Source organism: Falco biarmicus, chromosome 8, assembly GCF_023638135.1.
Source record: "Falco biarmicus isolate bFalBia1 chromosome 8, bFalBia1.pri, whole genome shotgun sequence".
Classification (NCBI taxonomy): Eukaryota; Metazoa; Chordata; class Aves; order Falconiformes; family Falconidae; genus Falco; species Falco biarmicus.
In genome coordinates, this window is record NC_079295.1 from 15890818 (window position 1) to 15903684 (window position 12867).

At 38.8% G+C, this 12867-nt stretch overlaps 1 protein-coding gene across 5 annotated transcripts in view; it reads right to left on the minus strand.

Moving 5' to 3' along the window:
• The window catches only part of PARD3B (par-3 family cell polarity regulator beta), a 413289-nt gene that overhangs the window by 233658 nt on the left and 166764 nt on the right, over positions 1-12867 (minus strand). For all 5 annotated transcript variants that reach the window (XM_056349156.1, XM_056349159.1, XM_056349157.1 and 2 more), the window contains exon 5: positions 7030-7121. In XM_056349156.1, coding sequence (XP_056205131.1) covers positions 7030-7121 — 92 coding nt within the window. The remainder of the gene's footprint in view (positions 1-7029; positions 7122-12867) is intronic.

The window sequence follows — 12867 nt, forward strand, 5'->3', positions numbered from 1 at the left end:
TTTTGAGTTTCCCCTATACATCCCAAGTACATTTTTGCAGTAAAAGAAAAAAACCAAGACTGGCCTATTGAGTCAGTATAAAAGACCTGGCGTCCAACTGGTAGCTGGGGATGAGAAGCCGGGAGCATTGGCGAGCAATGCACAGAGGGTGCCTCGTGTCCTACACCGCTAGTATCTCCTGCATGTTCTTCAAGGAGCACACAGAGCTCCTACCTCAGATAGCACTGTCCTTGCTGACTTTGCAGCCCAATTTCTATGGGATACATATAGATGTGTTCTTACAGCAATTAAAACAAGTGTATTTTTTAAAAAGCATTTATCTCCGTGCAATTTATCACGGCTGCAGGGTTCACCCCAACTAGACACATGGACTCAGGCTTCTTTAAATGGATGCTGGCACCTCCCTTACTCTCGCTGCACTGAAGGTGCCTTGGAGGTCTCGGTGCAAAGAGAACACCTGCCTAGCATGACCTGATTGTGGCATCCAAGACCACATTCAACACTGTACTATTGATTTTTAACCTGAAGAAGCTGTCATCATTTACTATTTAAATTCTTCACTGCTTGATGTTTATTGATTTCTGCCAGATTCTTTACAGTCTATCACATTTGTCAGGAAGGCTTGCCATGCATAATATTAAAAACGTTGATGAGTACAGTTTAGCAAAAAGAGAGATAGAGAGGATGCATGCATGTGTATAGTGAGCATGCACAGCAGTCCATTTGTAAGATGGAAAGCAAAATTTAAATGGAGTGTTGCACATTCTGATCAGATTGGCAGCGCCCTTGCTGTCGAATACTATAGCTCCCTCTCCTGAAAACTCCATCAAGAATTTGCAGTTTGTCAGTTATGCAATGGGAAAAGATCTGTTGGTTGAAAGCTCCTCTGCAAACTATCCAATAATACTGAAGACCCAATCTCAACCACTGAGCACACTAATGCTTAAAAGGGATGTCTCTCCAGAAATAAACATTTGGGAGTTTTGCGGCATGACCTGGTTCACTTTGACCTTCCCCAATTACCAGTGCTGGAAGAATCTTAGTAGGACTGCTCTTGGAGAATGCAGCAGGTGCAGCCTAAAGCAGATTGGTCTTGCAACATACTGAAGACAGCACCTCAGAGAAAGCTGCTTTCTGCATGGGTTACTGGGCAAAACTTGTCATCGTGTATGTCACAAGAATCTACCGCCTGAGTAAACGCAGGCCAATTATTTATCATTCCACTGGCATATTCTTTTCCCATTTTAGTCTTATTCAACAGTTGCATGTAAGTCTTCCACCCAGGCACAACATGACAAAGCCAGAATCTTTCAATAGATCACTAAATTCCTCAGATGTTTTTAAGAAAAGGTACAGATTAGTAAGCTGCTATATCTGGAAAAACCTCTTAGCGCAGGATGTCAATGTTTCCCTTGCAATCAGAAAAGCACAGCTGATATTCTGAACACGCTTTGTGGTGTTTTTATTGACCACAGCAAAAAGGCAAAGAAAATGTCACTCAGATGCACAGAGCTCACAGATGGAAGTTAAGCTACTTCCCTGCTTGCTCTTCACTTGCACCTCCAGCACCACCAGCCAACGCTGCTGTTCCAGGGGAGGAGACCACCCAGTAATAAGGGGTGCCTGACATTTGGTAGCGAGCACAGGCAGACAGGCGAGGTCAGGTTATTAAAGGGAATTTTAAAGAGGAAGCATGCACAGATTTATCCAAATAAAAAGGGTGATGACTGTCCATGTACTACTACTACTAATCAAAACAGTACGGTTACTGATGGTAATAAAGTATTTGCACCCATTTTTCCAGAGAGGCTTCCTGAGTAGCCAGCTCAACTAAAGCTGTCAGATAGCATATTTCCCAGCCGCCTCCTACCCCTTCTTCCACATTTCTCCTTCCCTCTTTTAAACTGCATGCTCAAAGCTCTGACGAAAATGTCTTGAAAGGCCTGAACAAGAAACTGGAGCTCAAGATGTTAAATAGAGTGAACACACTCAAGTAATGAAAATCTGAGCAGTATCTAAATAGGGATGGAGAGCACCCTACAAGGAGAAGGGAAAGCAACTGAACAGGCAGTCGAAAAGGAGTTTTCCAAACAGTTAAGGAAACTGCTCAACCTCTGTTAGAGGAGGCACTCGCATTTCAGCTGCTCCATTCTACACAAAACTAAAACTATCCACAAAGTTTAAATATTTACTATGAAGTAATGTCAGAATCTTCCACTTTCAGGTTTCAGGAGATAACTAATCACCCGCTCCTAACAAAAAGATGTTGATCTAGCAAAAATGCTACTGAAATCCAGTTCCCTGCCCCCCCCCCCCAATAAATAAATCAATCAATCAGTTCTCACAATATTAACTGTCTAAACGTTTAGAGAAAAAACCAGCCAGCCTGCAGGCACCAGGTTTTTGTGTCTTTTTTTCTTTAAATCAAGTTGTTCCAAATCTGTGTTGTTAGATTAATGAAAGACACAGTAGGTTAAAAAAAAAAAGTAAAATACAGAGAAGAAAAAAACGCTGTCGTTACGCTTTAATTATGTATCTACAGTGCTTAAACCAAGGAACTGACCCTGACCTCTGCTAAAAAGAAGTGGGCAGACAGCAAAACAGAACATAATGAAAACACGTAATGAATTATCTACGCATAAATTACCCTTTGAGTTCCAACTAATCCTGCTAATAATCTAAACATCCACTTCCAAGCAGATTTGTGTTTACTGTTCCTTAACACCGTCATTTTTACTAAGAAAAGCAAGGTTTTCAAAACCAGTATTTTCTATGTGTAGTGTGCGTTAAAGGTTGTGTTGAATTTCTACCTGACCTCTGTAGAGTATCAAGACCCTGCTGTTACTTTAAAAATCTTTCAGTCCTAGTCCAGGACATGAAGGGAAGCAAGGAAAAAATACCAACTTTTATACACTCATGGCACTAGCTTGGCTTCACTTACTCTAAACATCATCTTTACTAGGAAATAAATTTAAAAATCCACCTTCAGAAATTACAAGAGGATAGTCACTAGTCCTGTCTTTATTTATTCCATTTAAAAAAAAAAGTGCCTAAAACCCAAGGTTTCAAGTCTCTCTTCTAGCAAAGTTCAACTCCCCAAAGGTCAAATTAAAATTTTCAGACTCCCAAAAGATACTGTCCTGAAAAGTTGCCCAGTACTTTTACAATGAATTTTTTAAGAGAATCCAAGCCAAGAAACCTCCTTCCTATTAGCTTCTGAATACAGTAGCTAAAAAATCCTCCACACTGCCACTCGTTTCATTTATCCAACATACAACTAATTTTACCTACTTAAATCAGTGAACTAGTTTTCTTCAAATGGAATGATTTTCCTGCTTAGAGAGAAACATAAAACGAGCCAGGTCTGAAGCCTTTAACTTCAACGGACTAGACTTCATAATCATAAAATATTAATCACGGTACTCTTTTTTCTGCCTCCCTCTGAAACACCTATTATTGGCTGTAGTTAAGAGAAGGGACAGTGACCTCAGACAGGTTGGTGCTCTGATGAGAAGGCTCAGATAATTTTCTTAGGTGACTAGATGCTATTTTGCTTAAGTGCTGTAGGTCATAGTGATTACCAAATTTAGTGACAGGGAAGAATATATTTAGTTAAAGCTGCAGGGACAATAGTGGTTTTCTTTCTTTCATAGCATGGAGTAGCTCACAGGCTTAAACATTAGCTTCATTAACATCACTTAACTAACATGGCTTATTAAAATGAAGGCTTAAGGTGTCATGACTTGGTGGTCCTTCATGGCCCTAACATCTCTGAAATACAACAAGAAAGATAACTGCAAAAATCAGAATTATAAATAGTATTTCCTTCCAGAAAGAAGAGTGTAAAGAGAGTCAAATTAGATATGAAGATGCTAGTTTTACTACTTATGGAAGAAACAGTTTTATTAATTATTATTATTCTATTAATAGGACCTTTTTTACTTATATTCAAATTAAGATACCAGTAAGATAAGATACATGGTCTCCAATGACTCACTATTTTCCTTTATAAACCTACCACTCCTAATGAAAAAAACTTTTGGAAAAAAGTTTAAAAAACCCAAACAAAACCAAAACACTGCACTTTTAAGGAGAAAGCCATACAAGAATCACAATCATTACCTTAAAACTGAAATTCTTTGACTTTTGAAATTCCAGTGATTTTCACAGAAATACCAACTAACTTTACTTTACAACATGTGTTCTGATTTCCTCTTGTTTGAAGAAACTGGAATATATTACAAATAATTGAATATAATTCACAATTTTGAGGAAAAAATCCTCATACTACCCCCATCTCAAGACTTGCAGGCAAAACAGTGTTTTTAAAAATCTCTTCAGGACACAGGAAGCACAAGCAAGGCATATTTTAGTAGTATTAATTTACTGGAACTCTGCATTTAAAGAAACACTGCTCCTTTCTCTCTGTTTGTGTTTCAGGTTTTTCTGGCCAATGTTTCTCCTTAATGCATCAATCTCAATCCAGATTAAGACAGCTCATTTTGTCTCAAAAAATTACAACCAGTGCAGAAAGGTTCTTGGGAATACCTTGCTCCGGCCAGCTTTCCCTCTGCTCTCTGTCTGTTCAATGCTTTGATACTCAGGCATCAGCTGAGTAGCCCCCAATCTGTATTCTTTATCACTTTTCCTTCCATACTCCTCCATCAAGATAGTTTGCAAATTCAGCAAAAATCCTAAGAGATCTACAGATAACTAGGCTTATTATCAACTGTTCTGCAACATGCCAGAGAAGACCTGACCATTTCAGAAAACTGAATACCTCTGAAAAGTATCACAGAGGTCTTTCTCATTGTCAATGTTTCAAGTGGCCACCACAATCAGGTTACGAAGATTAAAGCAAATGAGTAATGCCTCAAGCTTCTGAAGGATCCCCAGTGCAAGCAGTGACTTGTTTAACTTGATGAACAATCATATGCTGTCAGAAAATTCCTAAGAGGACTTAGATGATCTAAACCACCCTAGTAAAAGCGTAAGGACAACAGTAAATATGAGCATAGCACGCATAGAGCTTTATTAATCCTCATGACAAACTAATGGATCAAGAGACAAATGAATGCATGTATCTGGTGATGCATAATAACCACCTCAAGTGAAACAAGCTGCAGAATTCTTTAGTGACATTCCATAACAGAAAATAAATATTTAACAACTAAAGTGACCAAGTTCTATAACTGCATGATGAACATTAATCAGCTAGCACGTAACTTAAGAGGCCTGACAGATGCAGAGGAAACTGGAAGAGCTCTCCAGCTCCTTTTCATGATGAGACCATTCTAAAAATATGTATCAGTACCAGCATGCAAGAGAAGAAACCACAGAAAGGCATACAAAGTAGGTGACAAGAGGTCTCCAAGAAGGAGGAAAAATACACAGAAGAATTGAAAATCACAACCTTACCAAGACAAAAAAAAAAAAAAAAAAAAATCCCATAAAAGAAATTAAATGATGACTCGAAGAACTAGAAAAACTAAGAAATTAACTCCTGCGTGCAGAAGACAAATTTTTGATACGCTCTAAAAGGAAAGGTGATCCTTCTACCAAAATCCTGGTGTGGACCAGAAGACCATGAAGGTCAGAGTCTCTGCTCTTGCAAACTTCCCCGCAGATTCTGCGTATATAACTTCATGCTTCCTTCCCAGACCTCACATAGGTAAAATGGGAATTCTCAGGTGTTTATGAAGATACATGCTTTAAGATTAAAGCATTCAGATACTGGTTTTTTCATGGTTTTTCTTTTATACTGTCTTGACAAAGAACTATAAGCTGCAGAATTATAGCAATGATTATCTGCTATAATAAAAATTGAAACAAATTAATTTTTGCCATTTTAGCTGTCACACAAAAGTTTGCCACGTAACACTTCTTAATTTCATTAGACTACATGCTATGATACCACTGAGTTCTGCAACAAACACAACATACTTGACAAAGGACTGAATTCCTTTCCCTACTCAAAAAGGTGACTTCTGCACATCCTGAGTCACCAGTTAAAACTGAAATTTAAGCTTATGGTGGGACAGGAGAATAGCAGCACAGAAGCATTTTGCTCTAAATTTACCAGGTTAAAACCTCTACTAGCACCACCGAGGAAGTGTCTGACCTACTTAGCAACACTGTATTGCAGCCTGGCTGTTAATTTTTGTATGACAAATGTAATCTGCAAAAATATTTTTATTTCATTTCAGCCATTTAGAATTTTCCCTGTGATTTCAGGAACAATAAACCCTGAAGCTCACTATTAAACCTCTTGAGAACACCTAGTTTCCACTTGTTTCACCTATGCAACTCTTAAATCTTACTGTATTGGCTTCCAACGCAAATTATGTATTTACCTAAGTTTCAGTCAAAATGTAGACCAGTCAAAATCAAAGTTATTTTCCAAACTATCAATGTGACCACTGCCACCTTCAGTTACAACAACACTGGCCATCTCTGTTTTGTTATAAATGAAGAGAGGAAAAGGATGCGTTCCATCTGACTACTCCAGTGAGGCAAGCCACGGGGAAGTATTACAAATACTGGCTATAGTTTTCACAGTGTATAAGCACAGATATAAAATCTACTACAGGATATAGCAACCATACTACTCAAAACCAGATGTGATATTTTAACTGAAAAAATCCTTTTAGGATTACATGGTTTAGCTGACTGGTTATTTATACAATATACTACCTAAGAACATCCTCTATCTTAAGACATCAAATACTTGGCAGGACTGAGCAGAAAGCACAAAGACAACACACAATGGTAGCGTATTTCCCCCTTAGCCTTACACTACTAACACCACAATAAAGTCATTCATATTCATTGAGGGTAAAAGACTGTCATGTGCAAATACGTGCTTCAGTTTGTGAATCGAGTGCATTTTTAGGATGGGAAAGGGACGAGGAGGAAGAGACCATGATGATGCGCACAATGCAGATTCACAGGTGCAGCTGGAGTGAGAAGTCTTGTTTTGTACGTTGATAAATCACACTTGAGTTAGCACTGAACAGAAGATGTTCTTACCTGATAGGGAGCCGGGTCCTCTGAGCCAACAACAGTTCTGTGGGGCCAGTGAGGTTCATCTCCGCATCCTGAAAGGATACCTGGGAAGCACCCTGTTGAGAGATTTCAAAGCACATTTGAAACTACATACATGCTTATGCATATAGAACAATGGCTATATTTATATTTTTGAGTCAATATTTGGAAGAGTAAACAAGTCCTAAGTAACATCGTATCACTGACAGTGACGGCTGAAAGACCTGTTCTGTGTGCAGCGTATGTGACACAGCATTTGGAGAAACAGTCGTGCTCCTCACACCAGAACCCCGCCATGCTCCCACTGGCAAAGCTTGCGGCACTGCTTCCTTGCCTGCCTGTCTGACCTGAATGTCACTCTTGCCCATTTTGAGCCACCTCCTGTCTCACAAATAGATTCCACAGATCTTGGACAAACCCGATGGCTTTTTTCTGCTCCTTCTATGCCTTAGTAGCATTTACCTGGTAAAGATATTTTCACAGTAACTTCATAGAAAAAGAAACTATATAACCATTTGGCCAGACACAAAAATACAGTGCACATGGAAACCTGACATTAATGGTAACACTCTTGAAAACTATTATTTAACTTCCTTTTTGTGATCCTTAGAGTCTTAATGTTTGCATTGGTTTTTTTTCATACTGGGAGAGGGAAAGAGGGTCCAACAAGATAAGACCACTGTCAGCAGGTGATATATTAGCTTTAATGTACTGTACTTCACTGTGACCCTTATGGTAATAATGTAAACAGAGCAAAATCCGTAACAAAGATCTTCTTTGGACAGGTCACTTCTGCCAACTCTGCAACGGGAATATAGCTGGAAGACATAAATCTTCAGCTGTCAACACACTAAGAGAATTCAATTCAGCGCTTGATCTTAACTACATAAAGTTAATCATTTTTGTTGTTGTTCTTGCAGTGGTACAGTTTCCCAGTGTATATACTTGCTATATCATGTTGTCCCAAGGCAAAAGGTAGCAATGTTATAAATTAACTCCAATGAACAAAGCCAACTAGATAGGTAATTTAATTTTCAATAAAAGCTCTACACTGTACTTTAAAACTTCCAAATACTCTCAAAAGATGGCTCTACTCAGAAAGATGGCTTTAAAGGTTTGTTGGTTTTGGTCCCTCAAAGATTTGTAGAGCTTCTTTTCAGTTATTAAGTATCAGGAGAGCTGGGGGCAAAAGTGGGTTGCTTTGTATTTTAGAAAATAATCCTGTCCAGCCTTGCAAGCAAACCCTTGGAATATAAATTAAATTGGATCCCCTTTCGGTTCACACACCACTTTTGAACTTATAATACTGGTAGTGATTCTCTGTGTGTGTTAATCAGAGCACAAGCCAACAGACTTGGCTTCCACTACAAGACCAATATAGCTCGCTGAAAGCAAACTTCTGTCACTAATGGAAGAACTATTTTAAAAAATGTGTAGTGAGTACGTGCCATCTCTTCCAATCACTTTTCACAGTGGAACCACACGTCAAGGAGCAATTCTTGTTATATGAAGCATATTCCATACTAACCTCATAAATCAGGAACTCAACCTCAAGCAGTGCATTAGCAACAGAAATCTGACACACAGCCTTCATACGCTGACTTAGTCTTGAAAAAAGATAGCGCCTTGATAGCAACAGATGCCAGAAGCAGATGAAAACCCTTAACAATAATGCTCCCAACGAAGCTAACCTCCTTTAGCTAACCACTGAAAACACTGGTGCTACAAAGGTTCTTCGTTTGGAAGACTGAAAATAGCCAAGCCATGAGCAGATTTGGGGTTGTGAATTGACTACACTCTCTTTTCTTCCAGACACTGGCTGCAACACAGTGCTACTCCATGCATGACAAAGAACTTGCTACTCACACCTCAGAACTTCATGCTATTTAAGGCCTCCCTTGCAGCCTACACAAGCCTGCAGAAGTTGCATTATTTCTGTTACTGGGCTTTTGTTACTACTGTTCTTGCTGTAGTGAGGTTACGCCCATACTTGTCCTCCACCTCCACTTCTTGGGAAACAGATTTCACAGTAATGACAAATACTATGTTCAGAACACAATCTCATCTCACGTTTCTGTTGACTGATTCAGGCTTTAAACCACAAGAAACCATTTTTTTTATCAACAAGTCTAATCTCAGATTATTTTTTTAGTGACACAGCACAACATTGCTAAGGGCACAGTTACACTGCAAGATAAGTAAGAGATTCTCACAAAAAGATGGCAACCAACAGCTTCCTTTTCTGCTAAAGACCAGATCAGCAAAAAGTGTCTTGAAGCTGGCTAAGAGGATTATTAAGATATTAGGGGTATCAGTCCTTCAGTAGATGTCTTCAAGAACAGATTTATAAACGTGTCACAAATGTTTCAAGGCATGTTCATTTCTGTGCCAGAAAATAATAGTCCAGCCTTGTAAAGTGCCTGACAGCCCCACATTTTCATCATTCCACAAGATCAAACTTCTGTGAGGAATTGGAGAATGAAGTTTGGAGTCCATAACAGCAATTACAGCCATTATTTTTTTTTTAAGCCTTAATTTCTCTATATATCCCCCCCCCCCCCCCCCCCCCCCCCCCCCCGCGCTTTTAATTTAAGGCTAAATGTTCCTAAAGAAAAGTCACCCTCTCATAATCTGGACAGAAGGGTGCTGCAGGGGGAGGTTCAGTGTCACAGCCCCCATCCTGCACACCACCACCTGTTTCGATTTGAAGGCATACAGTGCTCACACATACCACAGATTATCACATGCTCAAGTCAGTGAACACAAAGCCAGATATATTTAAAGGCCTAACTGATCAAGGAAACATGAATCATAACACTGAAATTATAATTGAGCTCTCTGAGAATGACATCAGAGCTCCAGTCACTTAACAATCACTACAAATGAACAAATTCCTTTCATACTTCAGCACTCCATTAAAAGCACAGTAAATTTAAACAGATCATCTCCTGCCCAGCTAGCAGAATGATAGCAAACCAACAATGCACAAGTAAAGACATTGTTAGAAGACAATGATCCAATACACACAAAAATTCTCAATCTCTTGTTCATATTTTAAAGGCTGACAGGTTTTCAATACTAGCAGAATTAATGACACTGACTCCCAAAACTTGACTCAAATTCAGCTGACAGTGTAATAGATTTACAGTGACGGAATTGCAGTTTTCACTTAGGAAATAGGAATAAAATGTAAAATGGCGTGGTAAACACAAAAGCCAAGAAAGCACATGTCTAAGAACAGTGGAAGTATTTTTAGTTTGTTTACACAGGAATAATTTGATTTAGGCAATTTTTCTTAGTGCTGCAAAAATCCTGGTCTTCAAATTAGGACTGAAGCAAAACAGAGGGATCCTATTCAATAGCAGCCCTCTGCCAACAACTGTAACCCAAATCTCATATTCATTATGTGAGAGCTCTCAAATTAGGTAAACACGTATGTATGATAGTAGGAAGAGTGACAGAGTACATACCAGTAACATTTTCAACTCTGTGGACATGCACAGTCTTCTCAATTCAACCATCAGCATGGACATATATTAGCCTCAACAATAAATGCTGGCATCAGTCATGTGTCTTTTTAAGGTTAGGGAGTATGAGAAGTTCTCAATTTTTTCTTTAATTTTTGAAATGCCTATTTCATAAAAAACACAAAACATCTGGGGGGGGAAGCAATAGTGGCACTTTTGGACAGAGACATGAAAGTATCCATTTCTGGCTAGAAAAAAAGGAGGATATATACAATTGACTGAAAACAGTCAAAACAACTGGTTTTATTTCAAACTAAGGGTGCAGCCCTAAGCAGCTAGCACAGCAGATAGCTACCCTGACAGCCTGGCTACCAGCAAGCCCTGTTGCTTTGTTTTCTCACTATCATCACAACCCAGAAAAACTGGATTTTCATATCCTAAAAAAACCCAAAACAACCAAACAGATCTGTTCTCTAACCAAACTCCAGTTATAGTGTAGCTTTGCATTATATTTTAGCTAAAAAGAAATCTTTCATTGAGGTTCTTCTGCAGCAAAATTTTACACGTTTATCCAAGAGTGGACTATACCACCTCGCCCAGCACGACATCTTTAGAAATATCCACAGGCCACCAGCGGCTATAAAAGGACCCTAAATCACTTCTATTCTCCCTGGTAGACTCAGAACACTATTCTTAAGACAAGAAGTAAGTTTGCAGGTAGCATAAAATTGCGAACACATCACTTTTAGAAAAGCTAGGTAGCAAAAACCATCCTCTTTTACTTGGAAAAAACCTCTTATTAAACAACAACCAACATGAGAGAAACCTAAGATAAATTTAGAAAATAGGAAGTCTACATAAGCAACTGGAGAAAATCCTGAGTACAGAGTTTACTTGCAGTATAAAAAGGTCATCAAACACTAAACTTGAAGGAAATCAGTAAGTTCTATGAATAGAGGAAATACACATGATATCTACTCAAACTAGGAATGAAGTAGTCTGGTAAACCCAAGAGAAAGTATCTTTACCTGAAACTTTGTTTTAAGGACAAAGTTAGAAATGAAAACGTAAAACTGGAATTCCAGTTTATAGTATTGTATTCCCTGAGGGCACCAGCTTTTTAAAACAAAGGAAAGGCATCCAAACCCTAAAGCAGAAGGTCATGGAGCAGGACGGCAGGCTGCAGACCGCACTCTGCCTGCTCGGCTGACAGCAAACCTTCTTCCAAGAAGGTTCAGTGGGAGTTCAGCTCCTACCAACATAACAAACAGTCAGATGCAAGGAAACCTGGGGGTGAAAGGGATGCTTAGGTTACAAATGCAGGAAATGCCTCATCTACTGCCCTCACAACAGACAATTTTAATTACCATATTTAAAAATCAAACATTTTTAGCAACACTTTCAGGATCATATGAGCATTTCTGACAGCCAGAATGAGTTTAAGAAGCCACAGCACTATTTTTAGCTTTAAAAATCAGCACTTTCATAAATATTGCCGCACAAATTAGTCCGTGTTACAAAGTTAAGGTGTTTACTTTTAGTTACAGCAACAAATGCAACAGCTGACATTGCATACAGAAGACGATCCTCAAGACCATATAGCTCAAAGAACGCACATAAAGGCCCTTTTTCATTCAGTTAAACAGCCAAGCACAGGTTAAAATACGATAACCGTATTCAAACCGAAGTTACACATATGTTGATGTGCCATCCCGCAGTTAATTACAGCACTGTTTTCAAGTTCTGGCCAATTGTACATGGCTGTGGCTCAGAGAGGCTCCTCCGTGGCTCACATCTGCTGGGACAAAGCGTAAGTTGTGCATCTACACACATTTCTGAAATGGCTAAGAAACTTTGTTCAACCACAATAACCAGTACCCTTTGTTACCGCACTCCTGTCACCCTCAGACTGTAAGCAGAAGAGTGCAGCAAACCACAAGTTTTAAAAAAAGTTTTAGACTTAAAATCAGTGTCTAGATTCCCCTATTCAGCCTTAAATCCACAACGAGCCTAACTGAAGCTGTGGTCCTAAAAACTCTACATTAAGAAAAGAGTTATTTTATCTTTACTCCTTACAGAGTACAGACTCAGGCTATTTCAAGGCCAGGGAACACTGACAAGTAAAATACGTAAAGAGTGTCAGTTAGCAGAAACCTGTTCTTAAAAAACCTTTGTGGAAAAAAAAAAAATGTAACTGGAGAAGAGCATTAAAATCAGAGTCTCTGAATAGGTTAAACATTACATACTGTAAAACACCACCTTTCAATGAGTTACACAAAACCTGAAATCATTCAAATATTAGATATGAAAACAAAGTTTGTGTCAGTATCTGCCTTTCATCTGCTTAGCTAACCTT